Below are 12,828 nucleotides of genomic sequence, written 5' to 3' on the forward strand. Positions count from 1 at the left end.
CCTGGCACAAACACTAATTAAAACATAAAACCACATATAAACAAAAGCTGGATGAATTATTTATTACTAAACAGGATCAAAAAGTAAGGAACAAAAATAAAGTTGGGTTGCCTCCCAACAAGCGCTATCGTTTAATGCCCCTAGCTAGGCATGATGATTTCAATGATGCGCATATAGTAGATAAGAATTGTAACATAAGGAGAGCATCATGAAGAATATGACTAGCACATTTAAGTCTAACCCACTTCCTATGCACAGGGATTTTGTTAGCAAACAACTTATGGGAACAAGAATCAACTTGCATATGAAAGCAAAACAAGCATAACTTCAAAACTTTAAGCACATAGAGAGGAAACTTGGTATTATTGCAATTCCTACAAGCATATATTCCTGCCTCATAATAATTTTCAGTAGCATCATGAATGAATTTAACAATATAACTATCACATAAAGCATTCTTTTCATGATCTACAAGCATAGAATTTTTATTACTCTCCACATAAGCAAGATTCTTCTCATTCGGAATAGTGGGAGTATCATAAGAGACTCGAATACTATAAATTGTTTCCACATTAAAAGAGTAATGTTCAGAAAAAGGGTAATCATAGTAATGACAAGTTTTATAAATATAATCATCACTACTTTTTATAGCATATATATCATCGCAATAATCATCATAAGTAGGAGGCATGCCATCATCATTATAAATTTGCATATCAAAACTTGGGAGACTAAAAATATCATCTTCATTAAACGTAGCATCCCCAAGCTTGGGACAAACATTAATTACAGCAAATATATTCTCAAAAACATCATCTTCATCAAACATAGCATCCACAGGCTTGGGCCTTTTCATATCATAAGCATAATCACTCTCATCGTTAATAGTATGGATAGCACCAATAGTATAGCAATTATCATATTCTTCCAAGCAAGTGCCAAAAAGATTTTCAAGATAAGAAGTATCATTATCTTCCACAATTATATTTTCATGGGGCACAATAGTAATTGGAGCAGCATTATTTGGGAGAGATATCTTTTTACCTCTCTTTCTTTTTCTTTTCTTCTTCTTCACCACATCATGTGTGGGTTCAATCCTCTTTTTGGAGCTCCTTATTAATGAGATTAGTTGAATAGGAGGCTCCTCCTCGTTACCTGATTCATCATAAGAAATAATAGGAGGGTATTGGGAAATCTCTTCCCTTTCATTAGTATTCTCTTCATCTTCTATTTGTTTTCTTTTCTTTATGTAGTTGGCAATATAAGGATTTTCAATACAATTCACCGCACAATACATATAAATTTTCTCTAGATCAAAATGAAGAACTCTATCAAGGGCAAATTTTGGAATATCCTTAGTTATACGTTTCATTTTTTCAAAACCCAAGAGCAAACTAAGTTCATTATGATGTGCAAGGGAAATCAAGTCATCACAATTTTTGGATATGATATGATCATGAAACAATTTGCATTGGGTACTGAAATGATCATGTTCATTGCAAAGTTCACAAGTACGGCTAAGAAAATTTAAATTTTCAGCACAAACATCTAGACTTTCTTGCAACCATTTAGTTTCGAAGTACTTATGCCTCTTGCAATATCTATCTTCCCTATTCGGTGTGTACTTGCAAACCCAATGCACTCCACAAAAATTGACATGTTTATAGGAGACATTTTCATCATAACTAGTGCAATCATCATTAGTACTATGGGTATTCAAGGAATTCATACTAACAACATTGAAATCATGCTCATCATTCAAAGATTTAGTGCCAAACATTTTAATGCATTCTTCTTCTAATACTTGGGCACAATTTTCCTTTCCATCATACTCACGAAAGATATTAAAAAGATGAAGCGTATGAGGCAAACTTAATTCCAATTTTTTGTTTTCTTTTATAACTAAACTAGTGCTAAAACAAGAAACAAAAAGACTCGATTGCAAGATTTAAAGATATACCTTCAAGCGCTAACCTCCCCGGCAACGGCGCCAGAAAAGAGCTTGATGTCTACTACACAACCTTCTTCTTATAGACGTTGTTGGGCTTCCAAGTGCAGAGCTTTGTAGGACAGTAGCAAATTTCTCTCAAGTGGATGACCTAAGGTTTATCAATCCATGGGAGGTGTAGGATGAAGATGGTCTCTCTCAAGCAACCCTGCAACCAAATAACAAAGAGTCTCTTGTGTCCCCAACACACCCAATACAATGGTAAATTGTATAGGTGCACTAGTTCGGCGAAGAGATGGTGATACAAGTGGTATATGGATGGTAGATAAATGTTTTGTAATCTGAAAATATAAAAACAGCAAGGTAACTAATGATAAAAGTGAGCACAAACGGTATTGCAATGCGTTGAAACAAGGCCTAGGGTTCATACTTTCACTAGTGCAAGTTCTCTCAACAATAATAACATAATTGGATCATATAACTATCCCTCAACATGCAACAAAGAGTCACTCCAAAGTCACTAATAGCGGAAAACAAACGAAGAGATTATGGTAGGGTACGAAACCACCTCAAAGTTATCCTTTCTGATCTATCTATTCAAGAGTCCGTAGTAAAATAACACGAAGCTATTCTTTCCGTTCAATCTATCATAGAGTTCGTACTAGAATAACACCTTAAGACACAAATCAACCAAAACCCTAATGTCACTTAGATACTCCAATGTCACCTCAAGTATCCATGGGTATGATTATACGATATGCATCACACAATCTCAGATTCATCTATTCAAACCAACACAAAGTACTTCAAAGAGTGCCCCAAAGTTCTACCGGAGAGTCAAGAAGAAAATGTGTGCCAACCCCTATGCATAGGTTCATGGGCGGAACCCGCAAGTTGATCACCAAAACATACATCAAGTGAATCAAAAGAGTACCCCATTGTCACCACGGGTATCCGACGCAAGACATACATCAAGTGTTCTCAAATCCTTAAAGACTCAATCCGATAAGATAACTTCAAAGGGAAAACTCGATCCATTACAAGAGAGTAGAGGGGGAGAAACATCATAAGATCCAACTATAATAGCAAAGCTCGCGATACATCAAGATCGTGCCACCTCAAGAACATGAGAGATAGATCAAACACATAGCTACTGGTACATACCCTCAGCATCGAGGGAGAACTACTCCCTCCTTGTCATGGAGAGCGCCGGGATGATGAATATGGCCACCGGAGAGGGATTCCCCCTCCGGCAGGGTGCCGGAACGGGTCTAGATTGGTTTTCGGTGGCTACGGAGGCTTATGGCGGCGGAACTCCCGATCTATTGTGCTCCCCGATCGTTTTAGGGTATATGGATATATATAGGCGGAAGAAATACATCAGGGGAGCCACGAGGGGCCCACGAGGATGGAGGGCGCGCCCAGGGGGGTGGGCACGCCCCCTGCCTCGTGGCTTCCTCGTTGATCCCCTGATGTGCACTCCAAGTCTCCTGTATTGCTTTCTTTCCAAAAATAACTTTTCCGAAGGTTTCATTCAATTTGGACTCCGTTTGATATTCCTTTTCTGCGAAACATTGAAACAAGGGAAAAACAAAAACTGGCACTAGGCTCTGGGTTAATAGGTCAGTCCCAAAAATTATATAAAATAGCATATAAATGTATATAAAACATCCAAGGTTGATAATATAATAGCATGGAACAATCAAAAATTATAGATACGTTGGAGACGTATCAGAAGCCAAGACATTCATCGAAGCACATGGCAAATGTCATAGCTCAACTAGCGAGAGAGGATGATACTGTCAAAATACCACACTGGAGATGCTCCCACGATCCTGGCAAGTGTACGTGGTCATAAATTTGGGCATGACCATTGGCTCATTGAGGATACACCATGAGTCGTCGTTGCACCGCGATGGTCGTCATCTGCCAGCACTAGCGCCGCCGAGCATGTCGATCCATGCATGACCATTCGCACTGCTTCCAGACATTACCGTTGTGCACCACCTCTGCAACACCACACAACCGCAATGCCTCACGACTACCCGCCGTAATGGGTCGTCACCACGCACCGCCACACACCATCTCCATGTGATAGACACCCAAACTAGACGCCGAAGAGACAGCGGAGTGGCAGTTCCAGTGCAAGCATCACCCCACCCCGGGTCCCTCTAGCCAGAACCGTCTTTAAAAAAGATGCCCGAAAGAGGACACCACGACACATGTGATGTCATCGTCTCATTCGAGGGCTCGACCTAGGGTTTTCCCCTGGAGTAATAGACGTAAGGAGGAAAGAACTAATTTTTTACACCTCCATCAAGGCAACGACGCCCGTAAGCAGTCTCGCCACCCAAGTCCCCGTCCGGCTGGCCCACCAGAACAACTAGGGAGGCCAACTCCCTCACCGCAGAGAAGGCCCGACCTATTGTCGTAGATCAGGAACCATGGTTGAGGAGCATCATGACGACGCTTGGCATCAGTAAGTCACCGCCAGGAACTAGGAGCGTGTGCTGCCGCACCAAGGAGACTCAGTATGGTCGCTTCACATATCCGCCATTTCGCTGAGAGGAGCCGACTTTAGAGAATACACCGCATCAGTTAAAAGTCTCTCAGGAGCGCACAACCTCCTTTTCCTTATATTTTTCCCTTTTTTGTTTCCTTTTTTGCTTTATTTTTTGAAATAAGTTTATACTTTAAAATATTCTAAGTAGATATTTATATTACAAAAAACATTCTATAAAAAACAATTGGAATATGTGGACCAAGTATTTGAAAAATGTTAAATGTGTATAGAAAAATGTTTATCATGTATAAAATGTTTTATCACGTATCTATTTTTTATCAAGAAATTGAATTTCTTTTAACAAGTATTTGAAATTTTTTGATCAAGCATTTGAAAAATGTTGAATGTGTATAGAAATATGTTGACCATGTATTAAAAAATGATGATTTTTATCATGTATATAAAAATGTTAATCAAGCATCTGAAAAAAAGTTGAACAAGTATTTGAAAAATGTTGATCAAGCATTTGAAAAATATTAAAAAATTATGAAATTTTGTTATCATGTATATAAAAATGTTAATCCAGCATTTAAATATATTGAACAAGTATTTGAAAAATGTTAAATATGTATATAGAAAATGTTTACCATGTATTAAAAAATGTTGAATTTTTTATCATGTATATAAAAATGTTAATAAAGCATTTGAAAAAATTGTTGAGCAAGTATTCAAAAAATTTAGTGAAGCATTCAAAAAATGTTGAATGTGTATAGAAAAATGTTAATATTGCATTTAAAACAATGATAATCGAAGCGTTTGTAATTTTTAAATGTGCATAGAAAAAATATTGACCCTTTATTAAAAAATTAATCTTCTATTTGAAAAATGGTAATCAAGCATTTGAAAATGTTTAAAATATGTATCGATAAAATGTTGACCTTGTACTAAAAAATATTAATCTTGTATTTTAAAAATGTTAATGAAGCATTTGAAAAATGTTAAAATGTGTGTTTAGAAATGTTGACCATGTATTAAAAAGTGTTAAATTTTGATTGAAAAAATGGTCAACGTAAATTAGAAAAATGTTGTTGACATGTACAGAAAATGTAGAACCTAAAACAAAAAGAAACAAAGAAAACCAAAGAAAATAAACAAATTAAACCAACTGAAAAAGAAAAACGAAAAAACTGAAGAAACAAATAAAAAAATAAGAAAACTGGGGAATAAAAAAGAAATCCGAAGAAAACCCACTAGACTTGGTTCAAGTAGGTGGCGCCCCCCATTAGATGACAAGTACAGTTGGCGCGATGGCTATCACCGTTCACTATCTACCTGGAACTCCCCTTTTCATTTTTCTTTTCTTAATTAACTGTGCGTAAAATGGGCCTGCCCGACTAATACTACGGTCTTGATGAGTGCGAGATATAGACGCCGCGGCGGGTACGCCGACGATCTCGCCTTGCGTAGCTACCGCCCGCGTCGCTTTCAACACGTCAGGAATCGTCGTCTCTCTTGCGCACGGGGTGCTGCCCGGTGACCGGTGAGGTCGCCAGCACCTCCACAGCGACCGAGAGCTCGAGCCCGTGCTCCAAAGCTCCCCTTTCGTTCACGCGTTCATTGGCCGGTCAATCGCGCCATGCCATACCGCGTGTCAATTCAAGTACAACCGGGGACGCAAGGACGTGCTACTGGTCTCTAGTGCCGCCTTTAATCTGTTAATCAGTGTAGTAGTAGTAGTACTTTCGTGGCTCCTCCTTTCCCAAGCGATGCAGACCACTTAATCACCTTTTGGCGCTTTCGTACTGGTCGCGGTGGACGTTCAGACGTTCCGCTCCCGGACGGAAGGTATCCTTCTTCTCTTCTTCGCATTATGCTTTGCTTTTTTGTGCATAATGCGAAAAAACGAGCCAAAAGGTGCTCCAACAACGAGTTAACGCGCCCATGGGAGTTCGCACAGCGACTCGTCGAGCTGATCTACATGGAGGGAGAGAAAAATAATGAGTTATGGAGCACGTGGCGTACAAATAAGTAACGAGTTTATTTTAGCGGATATAATTGTACTTGACGGTTCTCATGGGTAGTTTTATAACACGCGGCCGCAAACGGACCGTCGTCCGTTTTGTGTCCACTTTCGATCCATTCTCAGTCTAAGTTTGAGCCTATTTGCGGCTGAGGGACAGCGCGTGGGCGAGCGGGACGCGCGCCCTTGTCCTCCCCTGATTCGCCCGGCGGTGGCACAACCGGCCAATTTCCCTTCTTTTTCTCCAAAGCCTCCCGCGCCCCCGGCCTTCCCTTCTCTTCGTCCGTCATGGCCGACGACGCGAAATCCCAGCGACCCATCACCTACCGCGAACAAGCCTGTGGCGAAGAAGCTGCGGCCGGAGCTCTCGCCAGCATCCGCCGCCAAGCTCGACAGGGAATCGACGAAGAGGAGGGACCGACGAGCCGTTGAAAAGGAGAAGAAGGCCGTCGCACAGTACGCATCCGAGTGTACCCTGCGGCGTGCGATGCAACACCAGGCCGAGATTGACGACAAGGAGACCATCGTCTACAAGGCACACGCCCACCTCACGATAGGTGGGATGGCCCGCCCCATGCCAGCCATTCTCTCTGCCGCTGCCATGGCCGCGGCCAGCACAGGCTCGTCGGTCCCATCGACCGCCGCAACACCGTTCCCCTAGCCCATCCGTCTCACACGGCACGCCGAATTTTTGTGCTCCGCCAACATATGACCATGGCCAGACGCGATTCTCTACATCGTCGGACTGCGTGGTGGTCGACTCAACTACGCCCGCTGGCGTCATCGACCTCAACATCACGCCATTGTGAAGACCGCGACGACATGATCTAGGTGAGACGACGGCCGCGATGGCAGTCCTTTTTGAAGGCTGGCTCCTATGCCGTCCGATGGCTTTGTTGTCGGCAAGAAAACTTATCTCTTTTGAAGGCTGGCTACTGTGCCGGCAGCTGGCCTTGTTGCCAACGACAAAACTTGTCCATTATGAAGGCTGGCTCCTGTGCTGGCCGCTGGCTTTGTTGCCGGCGTGAAACGTGTCTTTTTGAAGGCTGGCTCCTGTGCCAACCGCTGGTTTTGTTGCCGGCGTCAGATTGTAGGCCGCCGATAGTGTTGCCAGCCGACGTGAAATAGCGCGAACCGTGATCGCGGCTTAGATCCTTTGTTTCACATTTGCATGCACGAGGACAAGATGCGGCCGAAATGCGGCCGTGTGTAGGGCGCATGGCTGACGCATCCACGAATCCAGACAAACACGGCCTCATTCCCACTCTCAAATGGACAAAATTCAAATAAAACGAACGTTTGTTTGGAGCCGCACGATGGAGTTGGCCTGATTTCACGGTGTGATGATAGGCCAGCGCAGAAACATCCAAGGACTTGGACTCGGGCGACTCGGAGCCGACACCATGGGGGCATGCAAAAATGCTCCTGTGGGTACGTACTAGTACGTGGTAGTATGATTCGTTGTGTATATGACGCGGTAGAAGCCAAAACGGCACGAGGTGTGCAGACGCTGCCTCCAATTCCGGACGCGGCAATTCCCCTCACTTTCACGACGAAGACAGCCAAAACCGTCAAAATCAGGGGAACCGGGGGACGGGGCACCCCCTGCCGACCGCCGCGGCACCTACCCGATCCCTGCCCCCCACCCCAAGCCCCGCCGCGCCGTGGGGCCACGAGCCGCCCGGCCCAGCCCACCGGCAGGCAGCGCGGCGTGGTGCGGCCCGCTCGCCCTGCACGCGTCCTGCCGGCCTCACGTGCGTGGGCGACCCCGTACGTACGCGGCCGTCGTCGCACGTGTCGCGCGCTGAACTCTTCGCCCCCACCGCGCTACCGGTTCGTCCCGCCCGTCCCTAACGAGATGCGGCCCGCGTCCCCCGCCGGATGCCCATCGGACGGCCGGGCGCTCGCGGCATCCGCCACGTACCTTTCCGACGGTGGGTGGTGTAGCGGGGCCGTCTGATTCCCGATCCGACGGTGGCGGTGCTCGTACCAGCCAAAGAAGCGGCAGAAAAGTAGTGACGGAAGGGCCATTGGCTGATTATCTTAAATATAATAATTAGCGCGATTAATTTAAGCAGCCCACCCGATCCCCCCTCGCTTATTTCATCGGCTCGTCTCCTCCCCGAGAACGCAACGCACCCAATTCTTCCTCCTCCATTCCATCCCCCAGCCCAGCTCTCTCTCCCTCGCCTCCGAGGTTCTCTGCCCGCCGCGGCATTTGCGTCCGGTAGAGCACGGCGGAGGGGATGGACTCGGACGCCTCCGTGTCCCCGCGGCGGCGGAGCTGCTACAGCGACAGCGGCGACTCCTCCTGCTCCGAGCCCTTCAGCGAGTGCGGCAGCGACGACCTCTCCTTCACGCCCGCCGCCGCCGCGGGCATCCACCGCCTGCTGCTCTCCTGCGCGGCCGAGGCCTCCGACGGCTCCATCTCCTCGCTCGTCGCCGAGCTTGAGTCGCCCTCGGCCTCGGTCGACTCGCTCCGCCGCGCCGCCATGGAGCTGCGGCTGCTCGCCAAGCACAACCCGGACAACCGCATCCGCATCGCGGCGTCCGGGGCGGTGCGGCCGCTCGTGGCCCTGCTGTCGCACGCCGACCCGCTGCTGCAGGAGCACGGGGTGACGGCGCTGCTCAACCTCTCCATCTGCGACGAGAACAAGGCCCTCATGGTCGAGGCCGGCGCGATACGGCCGCTGGTGCGCGCGCTCAAGTCGGCCGCGTCGCCCGCGGCCAGGGAGAACGCCGCGTGCGCGCTGCTCCGCCTCTCCCAGCTCGACGGCGCCGCGGCGGCCGCCGTCGGCCGCGCGGGCGCCGTCCCGCTGCTGGTGTCCCTGCTCGAGACCGGCGGCGCGCGCGGGAAGAAGGACGCCGCCACGGCGCTCTACGCGCTCTGCAGCGGCGCGCGCGGGAAGAAGGACGCCGCCACGGCGCTCTACGCGCTCTGCAGCGGCGCGCGCGAGAACCGCCTGCGCGCAGTCGAGGCCGGCGCCGTGCGCCCGCTGCTGGACCTCATGTCGGACCCGGAGTCCGGCATGGTGGACAAGGCCGCCTACGTGCTCCACTCCCTGGTGGGCTTCGCCGAGGGCCGCTCCGCCACCGTGGAGGAGGGCGGCATCCCCGTGCTGGTGGAGATGGTGGAGGTCGGCACCTCGCGGCAGAAGGAGATCGCCACGCTCTCCCTCCTCCAGATCTGCGACGACAACGCGGCGTACCGCACCATGGTCGCCCGCGAGGGCGCCATCCCTCCCCTCGTCGCCCTCTCCCAGTCCTCCTCCGCGCGCCCCAAGCTCAAAACCAAGGTACCAATCGTTCGAAGCACAATCGTTTCGGCCATTACAATCACAAACAGAATTTACAGCTTCCGATGTACGGAGTACTAATTTGTTTTGCGATTCCGTAGGCTGAGGCGCTGGTCGAGATGCTACGGCAACCGCGGAGCGCGAGCCTGCGCGCAACCAGGCCGGCGGCGATCGTTGCGGCGGAGTGATGATACCGTTCGGCTACCAATTCCACCTTGGCCATGCATGCCAGGTGGCGTGCGTGCGTGCGTTTTCCCCTTTCCCCGTGGCGAGAGCGAGACGAGCTGGGCTGGGCAGCCGGCCGGCGTGCCTGCCTGCCCGCCCGTGTAAATAGCCGAGCCAGCAGCGAGTTTGCGTCCGCGAGCGAGTGTACATTTCCCTCAACCTCAAGCGAGATGACGACCATGGTCCGTGGCGGAGCCAAGCCTCCCTGTAAATTCATTCTCCCCACTGTTCTTCTTCTTCTTCTTCTTCCTTTTTTCACTTTTATTAGTTTCTAGTACCATTTTGGGTTGCTTCCTGGATCAAGGAAGCGAGCCAAATTCGCGTGTGGTGAAACAGCGAGCTGTGCTGTTGGAGTGAGCGTGTTCTGGACTTGGTTTCTTCTGGTGGATACGATAGAAAGATTGTGTGATCTCTAGAAGAAAGAAAAAAAAATCACCGGTTGGTTTGAACTGCAATCCAATCCACGACGGCCGTGCTGTTACATTCAGGTTCTAGCGGTGTTATCACTCCATCTATCTCATCCCAGGTTCCTGCGGCAGGAGCGGGGCGTGGCTCGTGAGCCGTGGGTGAGCGAGCGAGTGACTTGCTAAATCAGCAACGTTTTGCTGGTTCAACCGAGGACGACAGGTCGGAATTTTCTAGTGGTCGCGCTGCCGTCTGCTCGCTGGGTCAGTCGATCGGTCGTTGCCGCCAAAGGCTGGCTTCTTCTGCCGCTGCTTGTGGCCTAGAAGAAGATGCAGCACGGAATGGCCCCGCAGCAGCGGTAAAGCTGAAAAGAAAGATCTCGCGCTCGCGCCCGGTAGGTTGGTTGATTATTCGTCCCCTGTAGCTGAAAAGGACGCTGCTCTTCGGCTGAATCTGGCCACCGCCGGTAGTTCTCGGGCCCGGGGCCCTCCGACGAGGCATGGAGCTCGTGCCCATCCTCCCACACGACGCCGATATCTTCGAGTGTGGGAAACGGATAGCGGGACACGTCATCCGTCGTTGTGTCGAATGGCACTTGTCGCCACCTCTCAGCAAGGAGTAGGTGATTGGCTGGATCCTACGCCCTTTTGGGACGATGACGTCGTGTCATGGCATGGCAACGTCTCTTTACCGCAACGTGTATTTTCCCTTCTTCTTTTTCTCTCCAACCACACGGCCTTATCTCTGCGCGGTGCCGAGAAAATCTCGGCTATAAAGCTATGGTACGCCTTTCGCGTATACTCGAAAAAAGAAAATCTTGGCTGTGTATTTCAAAATTGAGAAAGATGGTTGCCAGATAGTGGAACATGCTGATGTAGTTGGCGGGGGTCATTGGTTAGATAGTGCTGTTACGAGTACGCACTACGACGGCTAAGAAATTACATTGACCCGACTAATCTTTAGCTCCACGACTCTTTCAGAGACATAAGTATGATGACTGCATGCTCCCTCGGCATGTTTGACTATTACTATTCTTATTCTTATGTTTTTCAAGTTCCGTTCTACTCTACAACAAGAAACAGGGTTTTGACCCTTGCACAAGAATCTAGCGGCAACGAAATATCGAGCAGGTATGAGATGACCAAAAATGCATATAGCATTCTTTGTTTGTTTTTGGGTGGTAAGGAAATTTATTGATCAAGCAATGTGGTTACAATCGCCGTTCACAACACCGGCTATTTCCTCGGGGTACACCCAGTACAAAAACTTGCCACTGGAAAAGAACCACAACACACTTTTTACCGTGTAAATTTGCGGCTTGTGGGCAATACATGTTAAACATGTATCTGTGTAAATTGTAAGGTTGAGTAGTGTAAACTTAGTCCACTCCTTGATTATAGGATCTAGCAAGGCTCGTGGCATGCGTGCCACATTTTCAGGAGCTCTTGCTCTCTCCCTGAGGGGATATATATATCTCTGTAACTTGATGGTTCAGTCAATATACATAAAATCATCTCTCCAACTTTGTATAGCGCACCATGGCCTCCTCTTCCTCCACCGCCGAAGCTACGAGCTCCGCCACCTCCCCCGGCGACCTCTCCTTCTCTTCGACGGCGCCTGCTGCGGCTCCCTCCTCTGCTTCCTCCCCGCCGTTCGTCTTCGGCACTTCCCCCGCCGCGGGCACCCAGTTTGCCCCTCTGTTCAACACCACCGTCCCCCCTGCTCCTCCGGCGCCTGCTCCCCGCCACCCCATCTTCCTCGATCACATCACAAACCACATCAAGTTCCTCCTCAACCCCGACGACCACAACTATCACAAATGGAAAACCTTCTTCATCTTGGTTCTCGTCCGCTACGGCGTCTCCTACCTCATCGAACACCCGCCCCCACCCAATGCTTCCGCCACCTACCTTGAGCTTGATGCCCATGTCGTTCTGTGGATCTACGCCACCCTCTCGGACACCATGTGTGATCACGTCGTCGGCGCCACCACCACTTTTGCCCTCTGGACCAAGATCCGCGACTACTTTCTTGCCAATCGCGCCGCTCGCTTCATGATCCTCAACCGCAAGTATCGCAACCTCAAGCAGGGCGATCTGTCTATCTCCGAGTACGCCCGCCGGATGAAACTCCTCACTGACGCTCTTGCCGACATCGACCGCGCCGTCATCGAGGTGGACCTCACCACGCAGTTCCTCCATGGCCTCGACAAGCGGCTCGACACGATCCGGGTCGTCCTTGGTGATCAGGACCTGCCCTTCGACACCGTCCTCTCCCGGGTCGTCCTCGCCGAGGAATCCCAGGAGCATCGCGCGGCTGAAGAGAGCGCCTCCGTGTTCGCCCTGTCGAGTGACGGCGCCTCTGGTTCCAGCTCCACCTCGGGTGGTCGCGCCCCGGATCATGCGGATCGCGCTCCTACTGGCGCCCCGGT

The 12,828-nt window shown here is 49.1% G+C and overlaps 1 protein-coding gene across 2 annotated transcripts; it reads left to right on the forward strand.

The window, feature by feature from the left end:
• Positions 1 to 8,582: 8,582 nt before the first annotated feature.
• Positions 8,583 to 10,447, forward strand: LOC119354030 (U-box domain-containing protein 4-like). 2 transcript variants are annotated; one of them, XM_037620738.1, is made up of 3 exons: positions 8,583 to 9,332; positions 9,384 to 9,767; positions 9,869 to 10,447. In XM_037620738.1, exons 1-3 carry the CDS (start codon positions 8,718 to 8,720, stop codon positions 9,953 to 9,955), a joined length of 1,086 nt encoding a protein of 361 aa, XP_037476635.1. In that variant the 5' UTR covers positions 8,583 to 8,717; the 3' UTR covers positions 9,956 to 10,447. The 2 variants fall into 2 exon arrangements, with proteins under 2 accessions (XP_037476635.1, XP_037476634.1); XM_037620737.1 differs by having other exon boundaries at positions 8,583 to 9,767.
• Positions 10,448 to 12,828: the final 2,381 nt, after the last annotated feature.

Source organism: Triticum dicoccoides, chromosome 2A (genome assembly GCF_002162155.2).
Source record: "Triticum dicoccoides isolate Atlit2015 ecotype Zavitan chromosome 2A, WEW_v2.0, whole genome shotgun sequence".
In the NCBI taxonomy this organism is placed as follows: Eukaryota; Viridiplantae; Streptophyta; class Magnoliopsida; order Poales; family Poaceae; genus Triticum; species Triticum dicoccoides.